This window comes from Hylobates moloch, unplaced genomic scaffold (genome assembly GCF_009828535.3).
Source record: "Hylobates moloch isolate HMO894 unplaced genomic scaffold, HMol_V3 SCAFFOLD_3, whole genome shotgun sequence".
Classification (NCBI taxonomy): Eukaryota; Metazoa; Chordata; class Mammalia; order Primates; family Hylobatidae; genus Hylobates; species Hylobates moloch.
In genome coordinates, this window is record NW_026652278.1 from 28639085 (window position 1) to 28657204 (window position 18120).

The 18120-nt window shown below is 42.2% G+C and overlaps 1 protein-coding gene across 1 annotated transcript in view; it reads right to left on the reverse strand.

The window, feature by feature from the left end:
- Positions 1 to 18120, reverse strand: part of SORCS3 (sortilin related VPS10 domain containing receptor 3) — a 630771-nt gene that overhangs the window by 355124 nt on the left and 257527 nt on the right. The window contains exon 3 of the mRNA XM_032178305.2: positions 4114 to 4213. Coding sequence (XP_032034196.1) covers positions 4114 to 4213 — 100 coding nt within the window. The remainder of the gene's footprint in view (positions 1 to 4113; positions 4214 to 18120) is intronic.

The following is an 18120-nucleotide window of genomic DNA, read 5'->3' on the forward strand; positions in this document are numbered from 1 at the left end:
TCCATATGACCATAAGTTTAAACTTGAAGACATAAAGAAGGAAACTTAAAAACGAAGCTGCATTACAAGGTTCCAGAGCTCTAGACTAATAAAGAAACAAATAAGAGTATTTTTATTTATATCAAAATTTCATTTTGCCTAAGTGGCTGGAGAAGGGGGATTTCTACTAAGCTGAATATACTGGTTAAGAGAAAGTTAGAATGTAGACTATGTGTGCACTGTCAACATCAAGAGGCTCAGATTACAATACATACCACTTAGTAAAATGAAAATGAATCCAATTTCATTTTTTCTTGGATGATGAGGAAAGCACTTCAGATCATGTAGGATCCTTATGAACATTAATTTCTTTTTTTTTTTTTTTTTTTTCTTGAGACGGAGTTTCACTCTTGTTGCCCAGGCTGGAGTGCAATGGCGTGACCTCTGCTCACTGCAACCTCCGCCTCCTGGGTTCAAGTGATTCTCCTGCCTCAGCCTCCTGAGTAGCTGGGATTACGGCATGTACCACCATGCCTGGCTAATTTTGTATTTTTAGTAGAGACGGGGTTTCTCCATGTTGGTCAGGCTGGTCTCGAACTCCCGACCTCAGGTGATCCGCCCACCTCAGTCTCCCGAAGTGCTGGCATGAGCCACAGTGCCTGGCTATGAACGTTAATTTCTATTGCTATTTTCTAAAAAAAAAAAATCCATGCCATTGGCCTGCTGCTTATTTTTCCCCAATCTGAGTGAAGAAAATGTCTGTGTGTTTAACTTTCTGGGTGGCAGTGCCTCCTAGATGGGAGTTAACTACACTTTGGTGATGTTTCTCAGACCAGACAACAAAATAGGCCTAACTTCTATTTATTGAGCAATAGTTTCTGTGAGAAATGGCTCCTGAGAGCCCACTGCCTGAACATCACCACGAGGAAGGATAAATGGAGGTGGTATCCCCATGCCAGTGGTAGCCAAATCCCAACTCTACGTTTCTTCCAACCCACAGAATCTGCCTTAATCCATCCCTTGTCTCTATCACTTCTAAGAACTTCTTAGTTGCACTAAGGAGAGTTCAGACTGTCAGGAGTAGAAAAAAACAGCAAAAGACAAAAAGAAACATCATTATGATATTTTCTAAGAGGAAACATACATGACAGATGAATTCCAAAACAGATACAAACAGGTACAAACCTTCACGAGCCACTTAGGAAAATCCTCACAAAAATGGCCTATCATCTACATGAAAATACAATTAATTCTGTTGTGGCCCAGATACAAGACAGAGATCAGTGCTGTAGGGCACTTTTCATGTGCCAAATATCTAGTTCTTGCTTCGCCCAAAGTGCATATGCCCACTGAGATCCAATATGCTCAAGGCACTTGTGTGGGATGGGAGGAGCACTAAACTAGGAGTCATCAGACCAACTGACAATGCTGCCCCTAACCTGCTGAGTTGGCTGGGTGGGGCAGTTGTCCTCTGTGGGCCTCTGTTTCCTTCTCAAGAAGGGAGAAGGGCAGGAGAAGAACTGAAAACCATCACTGCTGGCTTGATTCAGTCAACTTTCATCACGTGCCCATCAAGGACACAGCACCAAGCTTTAATTCAAGATCATAAAGCAATTTTGAACCCCTACGCTATCACTGTATAAGAAGAAAAGGTGCAAAAGATGAGCTGATGCAAATACATCTGACCTGACAATCAAGAGTCCTGGGTTCTAATCCTGGCTCCTTTTTCTATCTGGCTATGTGAGCTTTTTTGGCTTCAATTTTCTCATCTGTAAAATGAGGTTGTTGGCATGGATAAATGATTTCTAACCGAGACTCCATGGACATCTTGAGTTCATGAGTGGGATCTGAGGTGTCCACAAAGCCCTCAAAATGTATGAAAATTTTTGTGGCATAGGCATATTTCTAGAGAGGCTGCCTAGAACTTTAATCACATGTGTAAAAGACTTGCAGTTCAAAAACTGTTAGGCACACTGTTGGTGGGAATGTAAATTAGTACGGCTATTATAGAAAACAGTATGGAGTTCCTCAAAAATTAAAAATAGAGCTACCATATGAACAAGCAATTTGACTACTGGGTATATATCCAAAGAAAATGAAACCAGTACGTCCAAGAGATTTCTGCACTCTCATGTTTATTGCAGCACTACTCACAACAGCCATGATATAAGATCAACCTAAGTGTCTATCAATGGATGAATGAAGAAAATGTGGTACATAGACACAATAAAATACTGTTCAGCCATAAAAAAGGAAATCTTTCCTTTTGTGACAACATGGATGAACCTGAAGACATTATGCTAAGTTAAATAAGCCAGACACAGACAGACAAATACCATTTGATCTCACGCATATGTGGAATCTAAAAGAGTTAATCTCAGAATTAGATAATAGAATGGTGGTTAACAGGAGTCAAATGGTTAAAGGGGAGGCATGTTTAGAGACATTGGTCAAAAATACATAATTACAGTTATATAGGAGGAATAAGTTCAAGATATCTATTGTAGAGCATGATGACTACAGTTAATGGCAATATATTGTTTTCTTGAAAAATGATGAGTAGATATTAAGTATTATCACCACAAAGTAACTGTGAGTTACTGCATTTGTTAATTAGCTAGATTTAACCATTCCACAACGCATATGTACTTCAAAACAGTATGTTGTACAATATAAATACATACATTATATGTTAATTTAAAAATAAACAAATTAAAAGAAACTATTAATAACCACTCGTCTAGATGAAATCTGTGCTTTCTTCTAGCTCTAAAATCCAATAATTTAAATACTGATACTGAAAGATGTGAAAATGGCAATGCTTTGGGACAGAGAAAAAAGAAACTACTCAAATAAAATCAATAACAGGTGCCTAAACAGCCAGCCTGATGATCAAAGCTTTGGCACTTGGCTAGTGGGCACAGTCTAGGGCCTGACAGCCCCTAGAGCTAACTGGATCCTTTGGCTATCTATCACCAATGCTGAACCAGAAATCAACAATTCTGCTCCCTCCCTTTGCTGGGTGTACTTAGGGGCACTGGAGGTGGAGGTGAGGAGAAAGTCTATGGATGCACATTATTCTGCTAGTGGCTCAGGTAAAAGCTGGTCTGCTCTGAGCTGCATAAACAGTCATAATTCTCAGCCACAGTTTGGACTCTACCATGTTAGAAATCAGAGACATCCGCACAATGGTTTGAAGCTCACTCCTGAGCTTACCTTGAGGAAGAAAGCACTGGCAAAACCATGGGGGAATGCAAATCAGATTGCAACAGGAGAGCTTGGTGGTGCCATTTTTTTTAGCCTTTTAGAAATATTAAAATGACCTTTAATGTGGTCATTTTGGTGCATGTATTTGAATCATATCTGCCTAAGTTTCTAAATAGCAGTGCTTTCTTAGCTGGAGAAAGAGCACATCTCCCCAAAGATAATACACGGTGCAGTATTTATTTTCTAAAACTGCCCATTGTTCCATAGAATCCAGTCCTCCTCCTCTCGTAGATTTCCATGGCCAAGGTCTGACCTTATATGATGTCATCCTGGCTGATAAATCAAGAGGAAAGCAGAGAAGCAGAGGTGCCAGAGGAGCCTGGTCTGCCCTCTGCCTCAGAAGCAGCTCAGGATCAAGTTGAAGAAGCCAGGAGCTGCCTTTCTTTCCTTCACGTGGGAGAAACAATCTCCCTGGGAGTAAGGGTTTCTCAAAAAATGTACCAGCAAGAGGAAGGCTGTGGAAAGACTCAACTCTGAAGTTGAGCAAACCCATGCTTACATTCTAGATCTGTTACTTACCACCATCTGATTCAGGGTAGAAAGTTACTTCATCTCTCTGAGCTTCTCTTGCAAAATGTGGACCATAATAGTTTCTATCCCATAGATTCATTGTGAGGATAACTGAGATAAGACATAGGTACATAGTTTTACTGGTGGCATTACTATCACTGCTGCTGTCACTATTATTATTATTATTACTATCAAGCCTGTTGTTAGAATTACAAACAGCATTTATGAAGTTCCCAGCATATAAACCAGGCCTCTGTAAATGATTTCATGACAACGGAGTTTTTTCCTTAACCTCTAGCCGTAATCAGCACAGCTATCCAGCAGGAGTGCTCAAGACCTACTGACCCAGCCTCTTACCTTCCTTTTGTTGGTTGGATTGACATAGAGGTAACTGAGGACAGTCTTCAAACCCACTTTGTCATTCAGCTTTTCATAGGTGGTGCCATAATCTGTCGACCTGCAGGGAAAAGAGAAAACAGAAAGGGAGAGATCATTTTACCAATGGGCAGCTATGTCTAAAGGGAAGCCAGGCTCTCCCTCGACCGACCAGCACCTTTCTTCCCAAATCATATGAGTGCTTAAAATTGTTCTTCAGAGATAAAAAGCCCCATTAATTTTAGAAGAGCAATTAGACTAATGCATCTGCTTACTACCTAAGCGTGCTCCCCTTTGCTCCCAGCCTTTCTCAGGACCTACTTTTTTGCCCTTTGTGAAGTTGTTTGGTGAAAGGAGCTGCTGGAGACTGCCTGACTCCCATGCTGCTCAGCCCCACGCCCCCCACCCACCCAAGCTCTGTGTGGAGCTGTGGAAGCACACAAGTTCCCGCCAGCAGACCCTCTATATGGGAGTTGTGTGTGGAGGCCATGGGAGCATGGCCAGCTGTCTCCTGAAGTCGTCACCAGGGTACAACCAACTTCAACCCACTCCATCGAGCCTGAAGCAAGGGACCCTTGGAGGGGTAGGAAGTGCCCAGAAAACTTATGGGGTCCAATGGATAAATGAGACCACACCAGGCAGAGGGTTGGATGCTTTACACAGGGACAAAGATGTGGGTGTGTCCAGGGTGAAAAGTCTATGGCACTGGGCTGCTTACAGGGGAGGGGTTCATCATTCCAATGATCCTGCTGGCTACCTGCTCCTCCTCTCCAGCACACTGACCTATGCCAAAACCAGAAGTAGAGGCTCCTTTCTTTCCATCCTGCCTTCCATGGTGGAGGAGGGAGAGAGGGTGCCAAACAGTGGGATTCAAGTAGTTGATCTCCCTGCCATACTGTTCACCAGTCCCCAAACCCTGGCCCACAGAGACCTCCCTCCATTTTTCCACCACCTGTATCATCAGTTCTCACCGCCTCTTCCCGTCATCACTATCCTTGGCTAGACTTACAAAACTTCTCCAACTCAAGCTTTAGAAGGGCACAGAGGTCAATGCATTTTCTCTGTAGTCAACTGACCTTATAGGGGCCTGAAATCCGCCACAATCTCAGTTCCCAACTCTGGCTCTGAGCCTTGCTTTGAACTGGCATTTGATGCCCTAGTAACCACCACCCCCAGCCTTTGCTTTGAGCCTTTATCCACCTTCTAATGCTAATCAGTGCTTCCCTGGCCAACAGCTTAGCTTCAGTAGCTTAGTACTTAAAACTATATAAACTGTCTTTTTTTTAAGAGACAGGTTCTCACTCTGTTGCCTAGCCTGGATGGAGTGTAGTGGCACAATCATAGCATCACATCAGGCCAATGGCTTGTGCCTCAAATTCCTGGGCTTAAGCCATCCTCCCACCTCAGCATCCTTCTCAATGTGACGACCCTTAACAGTCACCCCCACCCTCATCCAAGCTGGCAGATTCCTGGTCCCTGGGCCCAGTGTAAACACCCACCTGCACCTCCTCTGTAAAAGCTTCTCTAGCCCTCCTCCCAATCACCGCTCATCTCTTTTCTGCACCAGAACAGATTTCCCCATCCTTAGGCACCCAAGGCACACTGTACATGCCTCTTCTCTAACTCTTCAATAGTGTCACGATTGATTTCTTTATGCTGTGTTTCCCCAACCACAATGTTAGCTCCTCAAAGAATTAAAGAACATCACAAAACTCCCTTCATAAGAGGAAAGAACATGAATTTTGGGTGTAGCAAAATCTGTGTTTCATTCCTACATCCATAGCTCTCTGGTTGCATGACCATGTGCAAGTTATTTGCACCACTGGAGCCTCAGGTTCCTTATCTGAGGAACGAAGATTCCGGGTGTGGTGACTCATGCCTGTAATCCCAGCACTTTGGGAGGCTGAGGTGGGTGGATCACCTGAGGTCAGGAGTTTGAGACCAGCCTGGCCAAGATTGTGAAACCCCGTCTCTACTAAAAATATAAAAATTAGTTGGACGTGGTGGCACACACCTGTAGTCCCAGCTCAGGGAGGCTAAGGCAGAAGAATTGCTTGAACCCAGGAGGCGGAGGTTGCAGTGAGCTGAGATCACGCCACTGCACTCCAGCCTGAGTGACAGAGTGAGACTGTCTCAAAAAAAAAAAAAAAAAAAAAGAATGGGGATAATTTAGTCTCACGAGGCATTTGTGAGGTTACAAAAATATAAGACATGGGAAACCTCCTAACAGAAGGCAGGTATACTAAAATGTTAAAAAATAAACAAAAGTGAAGAGGCATTCATTCATTTCTCCTTTCTTCAAAATGTACAGGACAAAGTTTTACACATTATGCACACTCAGCACATTTACTGAATAAACAAATATCAATATTTCAAACCCTTCCCTAGGCTACTGGCTCCACATGGTCATCAGTTATGCTAGCTTTAATCATCAGTCCCCCAAAAGCTGACTTATTCTCTGACTCTTGTCTACTGCAGGCACAGAAGCTCTGGGAATCACTCCCAATCTTTCTCCTTGCTTTTCTCTCTATAATGCAGATCACTCTTCAAGTCTTAATGATGCTATTTCCTAAAAAACTTAGACTCCTGGCATCCTTTCCATCGTCACACCAATGCTGTGGCTCATACATCATCATGTTTGCAACGATCCCCCAATTTGATGCTCTTCTTCCAGTCTTCTCCCTCCCCCACTCATCCTCCATGCTGTTACCAGGCTATTTTTCTACCCCAGATCTGTCCACCTCACTCCTTGGTAGTAATTGCCCACTGCACACAGTCAAGCTGAATCTTCCAAGCTTAAGTCTTGTAAAATCTGGCTTCAACATCCCTTTCTGGACCCACTCCCAGCCACTTGCTCCTCTGGCCCTTTCTTTCCAGCCTCGCTAAACTTTCCTGAGCATGTCCTACATTCTCACTGCCCTCCGCTGCTGTACACATCATCTCCTTGTCCGAACTATCCATCCCTGTTTCCTCTACTTGGCAAATTTTCCTCCAACCCTCAACATATAACTGCAACATCACCCTCTTCCAGCTTTCCCGGGGGGGAATTAATCACAATCTCCTTTGTGGTCCCATACTATCTTGTACGCATTTCTATTTAAGCATTTAATCTATTGGTTTGGCTACACTGTCCTTATTCTGGGATCTCTTCCTTGGCTGTAACTCCTTGAAGACAAGAACCATTTTTTATAACAGCTCCAGTGTCTTGCACCATGCCTGGTACAAAGCAAGTGCTGAAAGTCATAGTTTTTGTATTGTTTTAATTTGTCTTTACTTGTAAGAATGAATGGATGAATGAGATTGTCCAAACCTACTCACAAGTTTTTAACCAACTACTGATGTCTACTGGTAATTCAACACACAGCAAACAATGCCTAGAAAACACGCTTGAGGCTTTGGATGCTAGCACAATAGTGCAGAAGGTACAGTCTAGCAAGGTCTGTCCTAGGGAAGGGTCTGTAATTCACTTGTAGTAGAATTAAGGTTAAATGACAAATCACCCTGAGCATCTATCCTAGGCAGTGCAAGAGTGGAGATAGACCGTGATCTCTAGAGGCTGACATTTGCATTTTTATTAATCCAAGTAAAATATTTTATAGAGTTAATTACTTCTTAATTCTACACTTTTTAAGGCATAAAGGCAGCATGGTGTGGAGAAAGAACATTGAAGCTGGAGCCTAGAATTCGAGACCGTAGAGCTGATTTTCAAATGCACTCAATGCGTTACCCTGGACAGGCCACTTTTCGAAGGCTGTTAAAAAATTATTCTGACACTGGTTAAAATGATTAAGTAAACTTTATTCAGGACTACTGCAATATGTACAGGGACTACTGCAATGGGATTTTGCAGTAGGGGAAAGACATAGGGCTCAACTCCAAATAGAACAAGGAAAAGTGGGAATTTTTGATCAGAGGCAGAGGAGAGGTCAGTGGATGAAAAATTGCTAATGGGGGGGTGTAATTCTTTGCTACTAATCTAACAAGATTCTTGCTGAATGCAGGCCAGGGTGATCAGATATTACCTAGATTATAGTGGAGGATGAGGACTTTGATTAGCAACAGAGGCTGGGAGATTCTGGCTAACCTGACTTAGAAGGATTCTTGTTAAAATTGGACTCTTGAGAACGTGCCCAAGCAGAGAAGCCTAGTTAAAAAAGAGCTCAGAGGATCCTAACTCAAGTTTGGTTAAGGAAAGCATCTTTGTCAAGCTCCATTCCATCATTAACACAAGAGGTTTACTTACATAATCCTAAGGTCCCTTATGGATCTTAAATTTTATTAAACCACCAACACAATGCTAAGTTGTTTTCCAACTAGCATCTTTTCCTCACACTATCTATAGCAAAAGTCTTAGAAGAGCTAAATTCTCAGGGCTCCCTGCAGGACTGATGGAAGTCACAACAAACTTCCTTCTCAAATCCAAATAACTCTCACAAAAGATAGTACGCTGATCATCACACATGGTCTCACTTTCACAAGCTGCATGACAGATTAACACTGACTTTACTATTTTCCAAAAGTGGCTGCTGAAAAGAGGGACTTCCCAACAAAGGACACCCTCTACGTCTCAGCCTTCTCCATGCCTCTGGCAGGTTCTGCTCATTTGGTCTCAGAGGAACAAGTCCTATTTGATGAAGATACCTCAGGGAGCCTGGGAGCTTATGGAACCAACAGTGCCCTCGACTCTGTCCTTTCCAGGATGGCCACTGCACACTGCTCTGACCACAGCATTCTGTGGGCCCACTTGGCCTGGGGTGAGGGGCAAATGGTAGAGAGGTCTCAGTCCCATTGCCAGAGACATTTATGCTGGCAGATCTTGCTCTTACAAGAAAGCAAACCATCCTCTCCACTTTGTGATTCCAGGCATCAGCCAGTGGGGTCATTTAGGGAAAACAGGCTCATCTCATCAATTTTAAAGTTAGCCTCCCAAATCTTGACACTAGGTTCATAAGACTGAAATGTTCAGAACACTGGAACCATGACACCAGTGCCCTGAGCCAGCCATGGGCCTGGCACTCTGCCAGTTACCATTCCGAATTGTTCAGTGCACTCAACTAACCTGGAAGGTGGTGCAGGAGGTCAGTGTAGCCACAGGGCTCTGGCTCCCGTACCCTGGCTCCAGTTACCCCAACCCCACTCCACTGTCACGTGTGTGTGCACACACATGTGTGTCTCTATTCCTTGTTATTTTTTTCATATGAATTATTTCCAGCATACAGAAAAACACAATGCAATGCCCATCATTTCGCCGCTATTAGATTTAACAAGTGTTTGTGTACATAAACAACACATAACCTTTTTGAGTGTTTCTACATGTACATAAGTGTTATCACATAGGATATATGTTCCGCAGCTTGCTTATTTCACCCAATATTCAGCTTGTGAGATGTATCCGTATTACAAACCTAGTGGTCATTCATTCACTTTAACTGCTATCTAGTGTTTCAGCTTATGAATAAACCACTGTTTATCCTTTCAAACCACTGAGAAGCATTTTTTTAAATTTGCTATTATAAACAATGTTACAACAAACATTCTTATGTGTGGCTTCTTGTGTATTTGTGAGGAAAAGTTTTTCTGGGGTGACGTCTCTGTGTGGGTCACCTCGGGGCATAACTTCTACTTCACTGGCTATCGACAACATCTTCTCCAAGGAGGCTGTACCTCCAAAGAGACACTGCTCCTTGGTTTCACCACCTGCTCAGGCACCTGCTCATCATCTGGCAGGTCCTGCCAGCTACCTGTCATTCACGCTACTCTCCAGGTACCTGATGCTGACTGGCAGACTGGACATCCTCCCTCTTCAACTTTCTAGAGGTGCTTGGGACTATTCTATGGCATCAACTCCTAGTCTGAGTCCTGAAACTGTTCACTGAGTTCTTGTCTCATCCAGAGGCATTCAGAAGGACTTAGTGCGGACTGGTACATTGTGGGAGGAACCCCCAGTCTGACCTGCCATACACTTGGTCATTCCCACAGGGCCACTCTCCCACTGACAATTTCAGGAGTGGAGGTGTGAGTTACCGTATGCTTTTTACCTACCCAGCAAGTTCACTACTCCTCTAGTGATTTCTGGGGGAGAGGCTGGTGGCAATAAGAATATGGGCTGCTATTTTAAAAGAAAAAAAAAAAACAGAAAAGACATCCAGTCGATGCAGCCAAGTCATCCTCTCAGTAGAGCTGAACTGCAGCTCAACCTCCCTGTCTTAATGCCCCATTCTGGCCAGAGATAGACACTCTGCCAGCTCTCACGGGGCCATCTGATGTTCTCAACCTGGGTGAGCATATGGCTTTCCTTATCCAGTCACCACTTTCTCCTGGTGTTTACCACCCTGGTCCTCAGCCCTCTCCTCATTTCCTCTCCTCTTCTTGCCCCTGAGCTCTGCAAAATTAAAGATCATTAACCCTGGTGTCTTTCACCAGTCAGAAGTCATCTCCTCAGTGGCCTGCCTTCTGAGGGATACAATCTAAAATTGGCAAACAACCACAGTTATGGTTGTTCCTTTCCTCTCGGCAACTTCTGTATTGCCATGTTTGGCTCATTCCTTTGCATACATTTATCAACCATGGCATCTGACATGGGCTAGGCACACTGTGCTTTGCCTCCCCTTTCTGGCCATTTAAAGTAGCTCTGGCTCAGGTTGGCAAACTTTTTTTTCCTGTAAAACAACCAGATAGTAAATATTTTGGGTTTTGTGGACGTCCGCCACAACTACTCAACTCTGCCCTTTTGCAGCTCCAAACAAGCCAAGCACAATAGCAAAATGAAAGGGTGCTTTTGCAAAAGCAGGAGGGGTATGATTTGGTGGTGCTGCTCTAGCTGGTATCAGCTAGAGGTAGAGAATAACAGCCTCTACCTCTATCCCACCCCCGAGTCATGTTCTTACCTTGCTTTTGTCTCTAAAACAACTTCTCAAGATTCCTGCCTGGATCTCTGATACCCTAGAGCATCCTTCCCTGCCTGGCTGCCACATCAGGTCAAACATCTGCCTCTGTCTGGCAGTCAAAGCCTTCGTAGTTTACCTGCTTTGCTTTACCATTGCCTTCAATGTCCAGATTGTCTCCTTTTTGACTCCCAGCTCCAGTACTCATTGTACTACAAAGATCTTTCCTATAATTCCCACCCACACCCTCCTCTGCATTTACACCAATTGCACCTAAGAGCTCCCTATTTATTCTCTGAATATACATACGTGCTTTCGATCTTTTCAGCAATTGCTATAAGCTCCTTAAAAGAACAATCACAAATGAATTTTTTTTTTAATTTCTGAAAGTGCAGAGCACAGTTCTACATAAAGAAAACAAGAAGACTGGAGTAGTACAAAGACAACTGGACTCAGAGCCAGAACTAGCTGTGCAAGCTTTTCATGTCTCGGAACCTCAGCTCAGACAATAGGGTTGTTGTTATTCAGATTCAATGAAGAGTAATAAGATACCTAGCTTAGCATCTGCTAAAAGCCCTTGTTCCATAAATGCTTACGGCTGTCATTTTTATGAATGCCCCCGATTGTATTGTCCTCAAGGGAAATCACCTTGTTTTCTTTTTCTTGATTTATACTCCTTACACTTAATAGGGGTGAGGCACACGGATACCCAATAAATCACTAAAGGATCTGTGGACACTGTTTCCAATTGTCACCATAAGTGTATGATAAGACCCAGTTGCCTGGAGAATCAAAAGATAGAACTATGCTTCCAAGTGCCAGGCCTTGGGGAGCACCCACCAGCAGCTCCTTCAGGTGTACTCCACTGAGATACACTGAGGACTGTCAACAATCAAAGACCATAGGCTATTAGGTGCTCTGGTGTGTGGTGAACCGCAGCCCATTCCAAGGTCAGGGTCAGGAGTTCCCACAGCACAGCTCCAGACCAAAGGCTGCTCAGAGAGTTGTGATGGAAAAGCATTGATGTTCCCCTCTGGCCTATTCCACTCCTCATTTTAGGGCCAGTGCCCAAAGTCACATTAATCTGTATCTTTGCAATGGCAGAAGCCCAGCCTGACCACAAATAACCATCCAGATAACTAATTTCAGACCTCAAGCCAAAAGTAAGTCATTTAAATAGCTTCATTCTCCAAGTGCGTTTTTCCCCACCCTCTGCTTCAGAAACTCCGCAGGAAGGCGGATGCCAATGCAGAAGCTTACACAGCTCTGCCTGACCTTTTTTACCCGACTCCTGGCTGCATTGTTTAGTCTCACAAAGAAAGGCACAATGATACAGGATAATTAATTCATCTCTATTTCCTCCTGCCCCCACTATTTGAATGAGAGCCATCACAGGTTCTAAATGCGGAAAATTGGAGGTTCGCTGTCTTTGGAGACCAGTCATGCAGAATTCATGGTTCAGATCAGATAAGTTGTAGACCCACCAGCAGCAGCTTCCCAGCACATGTCTCAGCTAGGACAGAGGCTGAAGTATGCGGGGTTGGGCCAACATTCAGATCTTCAGTTTCTTTTCCTTTCTTTCTTTGGTGTGAACACATTAGTTCTCACTGAAGACCTTCAGTTCAGATAATAGGGTGGTGAGTTGTTATATTCAGGTTTTAAAATGCCAAAAACTCTAACCTATCAGGCAAAGGACCTATTTGTATCATGCACGTAAGGGAAGGAAAGAAGCCCTCCAGAGAAAAGAAAGTGCACAAACGGGCCCATGAGAAGGTATGACAGCCCATAATTCACTGGGTTTCTGTTGATATGAACATAACTGAATAACAAGCATCAGGGAAAGGCTAAATAGAGCATATTACACACGCCCAACCACACACACAAACACACACACACACAGTACTATACAGCAGCATTCAAGAGTAAGACAGATATCAGAGTTATTGACCTGAAAAGTCTCTGAGACATAATACTAAATATATTACACACACACAGTATATCCAGACACAACAAGGCAATATATTTCCACTAAGTTTATAAGTGTGTAAACAAATACATATAAAATCTAGTGGAAAATATATAAAACTACTAATAGAAGTTACCACTGGGTAGGGAACCGGGGTGGGCTGGAGTCTGGTAGCTAGAAGCACTTGAATTTACTTGTAATGTTGAGATGTTTTCAAACAAAAGTGTATCCAAGTATGACTCATGTAGTTAAAAATTATAGCAATAAAGTGATTGTTACCAAACAGTCACAATGTTAGTCAACAAATTAACACATCTGTAGGAGAACCCAGTTACAGATAAGCTTCTGCATTCAAAAAGGCAACCAACAGAATCATAAGAGGATTCATTTCAGAGTCAAGGAGATTTGGGTTCAAATCCAGTCTGTGGAGCCTCAGGCTAATTATATAAACTCATGTTTCATATCTGCTCAATGGGAATATAAATGTTGTCTTCGTAGGACTTTTGTGAAGCTTATATAGCCCTACTATCACAGGGTTCACTTCACTGTCTGTTGTTGGGCGACACCACGGTAGACCAATAATATTATCACAGGAGGAGAAACTGCCTCATACATTTCTGGGCAAACAGCAGCTGTGTTATAGCTACATAACCCCCAATGGACAGACTAACGCCATCTCATTCCCACCATATCAGCAGTAAGCTACCAAAAGACGCATGGGAGGATGGGGGACCTGCTACATGTAATCAAAGATAGCCTCCAGCATGTGGCCAACACTTACAAATTAAAGTCTAGGGAAAACGAACCCAACTTTTCCACTAAGTTTTCCTGGGAAAAAAAATAATGAGGCCTACACTAGCAGGTGCTGGACAGTTTTAGCAAGGCATCGCTGTCTAAAAAATAAATATGTTTATCACTTCTCTTTAAAATTACATAGAGCTGGTCGGGGCCCTGTGACATGTGCACAATTATGTCTGTTTGGGCACATCCAGAAACCTCCAGGATGAAATGTGCAGCCGCCTAATGAAGGAACATGAATAAATAGAGAGCCTTCAGACCACCTTCCTACCCTCAAGAAACTAAATTCTGTGTCCCACGCATCTTTAAATATTTTCCTTTTCCGTAATAAGCACAATGCCTGCACATGGAAGGCACTCAATGCTTTCATTAATCACTTTATCAATTAATGCAAATATCTCCCCTCCCAGAGTCTTTAGCCTGGGAGAGAAGAGAGTATCTCCTTCTGCCGCCATCCTCCCCGACGGAGCCTCTCATCTCACCTGCCTCTGCTTTCCCAATGCTCAGCATCTTTGTCACTGTCAGACAGCATCGTATCTGCTTTCTGGGACCACATCTTTTTCTCTTTTCTGCTGTTGTTTTATGCCATTATTTAACTTTGTGTGCATGACACTTCTTTCTCCAGACAGAATAAGGTCTCTGAAGTCAAGGAACTACCTTGGACGTCTCTTTTAACCCCTAAATCATGCTGAATAATGCCATGCAGGGTAAATCCTCAAACTGAGAAAATATGTCCCAGGGACTGAAATAGTCACATTCAGACAGATTCCCTTCTGACTGAAACTGTTCTGCTGTGAGAAACTAATAGCAAAGCAGATGCTCCTTTGTGCTGGACCAGTTTTACCAGTTGTCCTACTGGCCATCCAGAATAGAAAGAGGGCTAAAGTCTTCTAACACATGGTGTCTTCCAACATAGGCGAGAAGAAGAGGAAATTCCCAGTTTCCAAGGAGTGAATTAGAGCTCTCCTTTTTGAGCCTCTAATACTCTAGTAACTTCATCTCCTTTTGGGTCCAGAAACCTAAAACTTCATTTATCTCTTCCTTTGTAAAAATTATGGAGTGATTGCTTGCTCTCTGTGCTGTGTTAGATGCACATCATTTAAAACAATTGCCTATTGGATCCTACATTCTACACTGACTGTTCTTGACAATAGACCCGACTAGTAGGGCATGAAAAACAATCTCAGTATTTTTTAAGCTTTCTTTTGAATGGCTAAGCAGGAAAAAGCAACTAGCTAGAAGTTGGATGTATTGTCAAGTCATAGAATATGCCTTAAACTATCACAGTGACTCTTAGAGAAGTGTCCCTTTCAAGATCTGAGGCAGCACGTGCCTGAACCCACGTGACATGGGCTGGCTCAGTAGATTGGTTTCCATAGCCTTGGATAAAAGGAATGTCACACCCTAGAGTCTTTTTTAAAAAATACTGAAAATTTATGGTAGAAATACCCTTAAAATAAAAAAATAATAATAATGCACAAGATAGCCACATCATATAGAAAAACTCAGTTAACATTTTGGTGTATTTTTCTTTAACTCTTGTGTGTTTACAAAATTTGGGGTCATTATTTATAGAGTTTGGGTCCTGACTTTCCATTTAACATAATATTGTAAGCATTTCATATTGTTACATATTTTTCAAAAATATCATTTTATTTTAAAGCCTTACAACATTCCAGTGTATGAATGCATCATAATTTACTTTAACTATCTTCTCTGGCCAGTTGGTCAGTTTCTAGCCAAAATCTTGTATTAAATAACTTGAATGTGTGTTGTCAGACATAAATATTTGTATGTATCATTATTTGTTTCCCTAGAATAGATTCATGTAAGTGCAATTTCTAGTTCAAAGGATAAAAATTATCATTAAAGCTCTTGCTATAAAGCGACTTACAGACATACTCTGGCCAATCTGCACTTCTATTAACAATGTAGAAAAGTACCAGTTTCACTGCATGCTTGCAACATTGGGCATTATCATTTTGAAATTCCTGTACATAGATGTTCTAAGATACCAAAGGACATACACATTGATGCCAAAGTGTGATAAAAATCTGAGACCTTTACTGTATCTCCATACCAGAATGTCTTTAACAGTGGTTGGTTCTCAAACTTTTATGACTCAGGACTCCTTTATACTTTTAAAAGTTACTAAGGATCCCAAGATCTTTAATTCAAGTGTGTTATATCTAGCAATACATATTACAACAGAAATCACATCTGAGAAAAATGTACAATATTGACTCATTTTAAAATAACAATAACCCTGTTACATGTTAACATAAAAAACATAATTTTATTTAAAAAACTATAGTTTCCAAAACAAAACAATTTCATGACAAAACTAGCATTATTTTACTTTTCAAATTTTTCTTTCAAAGCTCTTTAATATCTGGTTTAATAGAAGATACATGGATTCTTGTATCTGTTTCTACATTCAATCTGTGATAATATCAAATATGTCAGGCAGCCCCTAGTAAACTCCACTGTACACTCATAAGAAAATAAGTTTAAAAAGCAGATAACATTTTATTATTATTAGAGAATAGTTTTGACTCTATCCATCCTCTGAAGAGAGTCATGGAAGCTCCCAGGGGTCACTGGGTCATACTTTGAGAGCTGCTGCTCTATGCCAAACAACTCCTGGGTCCCGAAAGGACTGTAACTTACAACATGCCTTTTTTTTATTATTATTAAATCTATGCCCACTCGCAAATCTCCTCTCACTTCAAACCTTTACAGTTCAACTCCAGGCTCCTGTGTAAAGCCCTCTCATCTACCGTGCTCTTCTGTTATCTTTCCTTTCTCTGGTTTTCTATTGTTTTTATATATCTACAGCACAATTTGCCCTGTCCCCTCTGATTTTCATAGTTTCTTGTCCTCACCACAACTATAAGCTTCTTGAGGTCAGGGATCAAGACTCTGGCAGATACTTAGACTCTGTAATTAATTTCTCGGAAGACTGTCACCCTAAATCACTGTGGCATTAAGTAACTAACATTTGCATAGTGCTTTATACAAGATACTTTCTCTTAAAACAGTTCACTGAATCCTCACTATGACCCTCTGACATAGGTATTTTATCTCTGTCTTAAAAATGAGGAAACAGACTCGGAGACATTAAGTGACTGACCAAATGACAATCCTGGAACTTGAACCCAGGTCATATGATTCCAAGTTCTATGTGCTCTACTTCAATGCCCGACCATTTATTTAAACAATGGTAATTGAGCATCTGCTTCACAAAGTATCACATGGCAAGGGTTTCACTGATTCATCTGCTCAGGGGGTCTCCATGGGCTTTTCCTATTAGAAAGCTATACAAGTATAAAAAGGAGAATGCTTGGAGTCAAAATTAGGTTAGAATTCCTGCTCTCCTACCTACTAGCAACACGACACCAGAAACACTGCCTAACCTTTCCAGGCCTCAGTTTCCCCATATCTAACATGGGCATGATAATTGCCATCAAGCAGTGTTATTAGGAGGATTCAGTGAGAAAACCTACATAAAGCACAGGGCAAGAATCAGCTTAGTTTCTTGACAGGCTTTCATTCCTTCCTACAACTGTCTTACCACCATTCCATTCCCTATTTCTCCTCTGGAAAATAACAATGACTTCACAAGATGAAGACAGCCCCTTCCTATCATCTGAGCGATCTGACTATTGAACAGAAAAACATATTTTATCTCAGATAACTGGTTCTGGAGTCTTTGGAATAAGAAGGTTGCAGAAGCCAAGGAAAAAAGTATAACTGGAAAGAGAAGACAGCCATTTTCATGGTCAATCCATGCAAAAGCCTGCAAGGGCCTTGGCTCAAGGACGCAGTCCCTCACAGCCCACTGCCCTCAACATATACAGACATTCCTCAAGCCCATGACCTCTCAGAGTCACTGGAATTCAGAACTTTTCCAGAGATTGGTGCTCCCCTGGGTAAAGGGAGTGCTCAACTGGGCAAGTCAAGGTGCTGACAGGAGCCAGAGTCCCAATCAGAAACAGAATGTATCTCAGCCAGTTAACAATCATCAGGACTGGCAGCAACATGGTCCTATCAGCCATCTCCAGTGGCTCACACTTAAGCATTCAGCAACCCCCATGAGTTATGGTTGATTGGGTTTCTAGTCTTGTTGTTACAGACACTCTTTGTTTCCAACCAAAACAATGCTTCACAGTTTGATTACTCTCTTTCTCTGCAAAATGAGATGGTTGGAATCAATGATCTCAAAAGTCCCTGCCATCCCCAACATTCTATGCATCTGATCAAGCTCCAAATGGCTTCTGGCTCCTTCCAAAATGCAGATCTATGCTCCAAAGGTGCAGATCTGTCACCACTGAGAGGCCA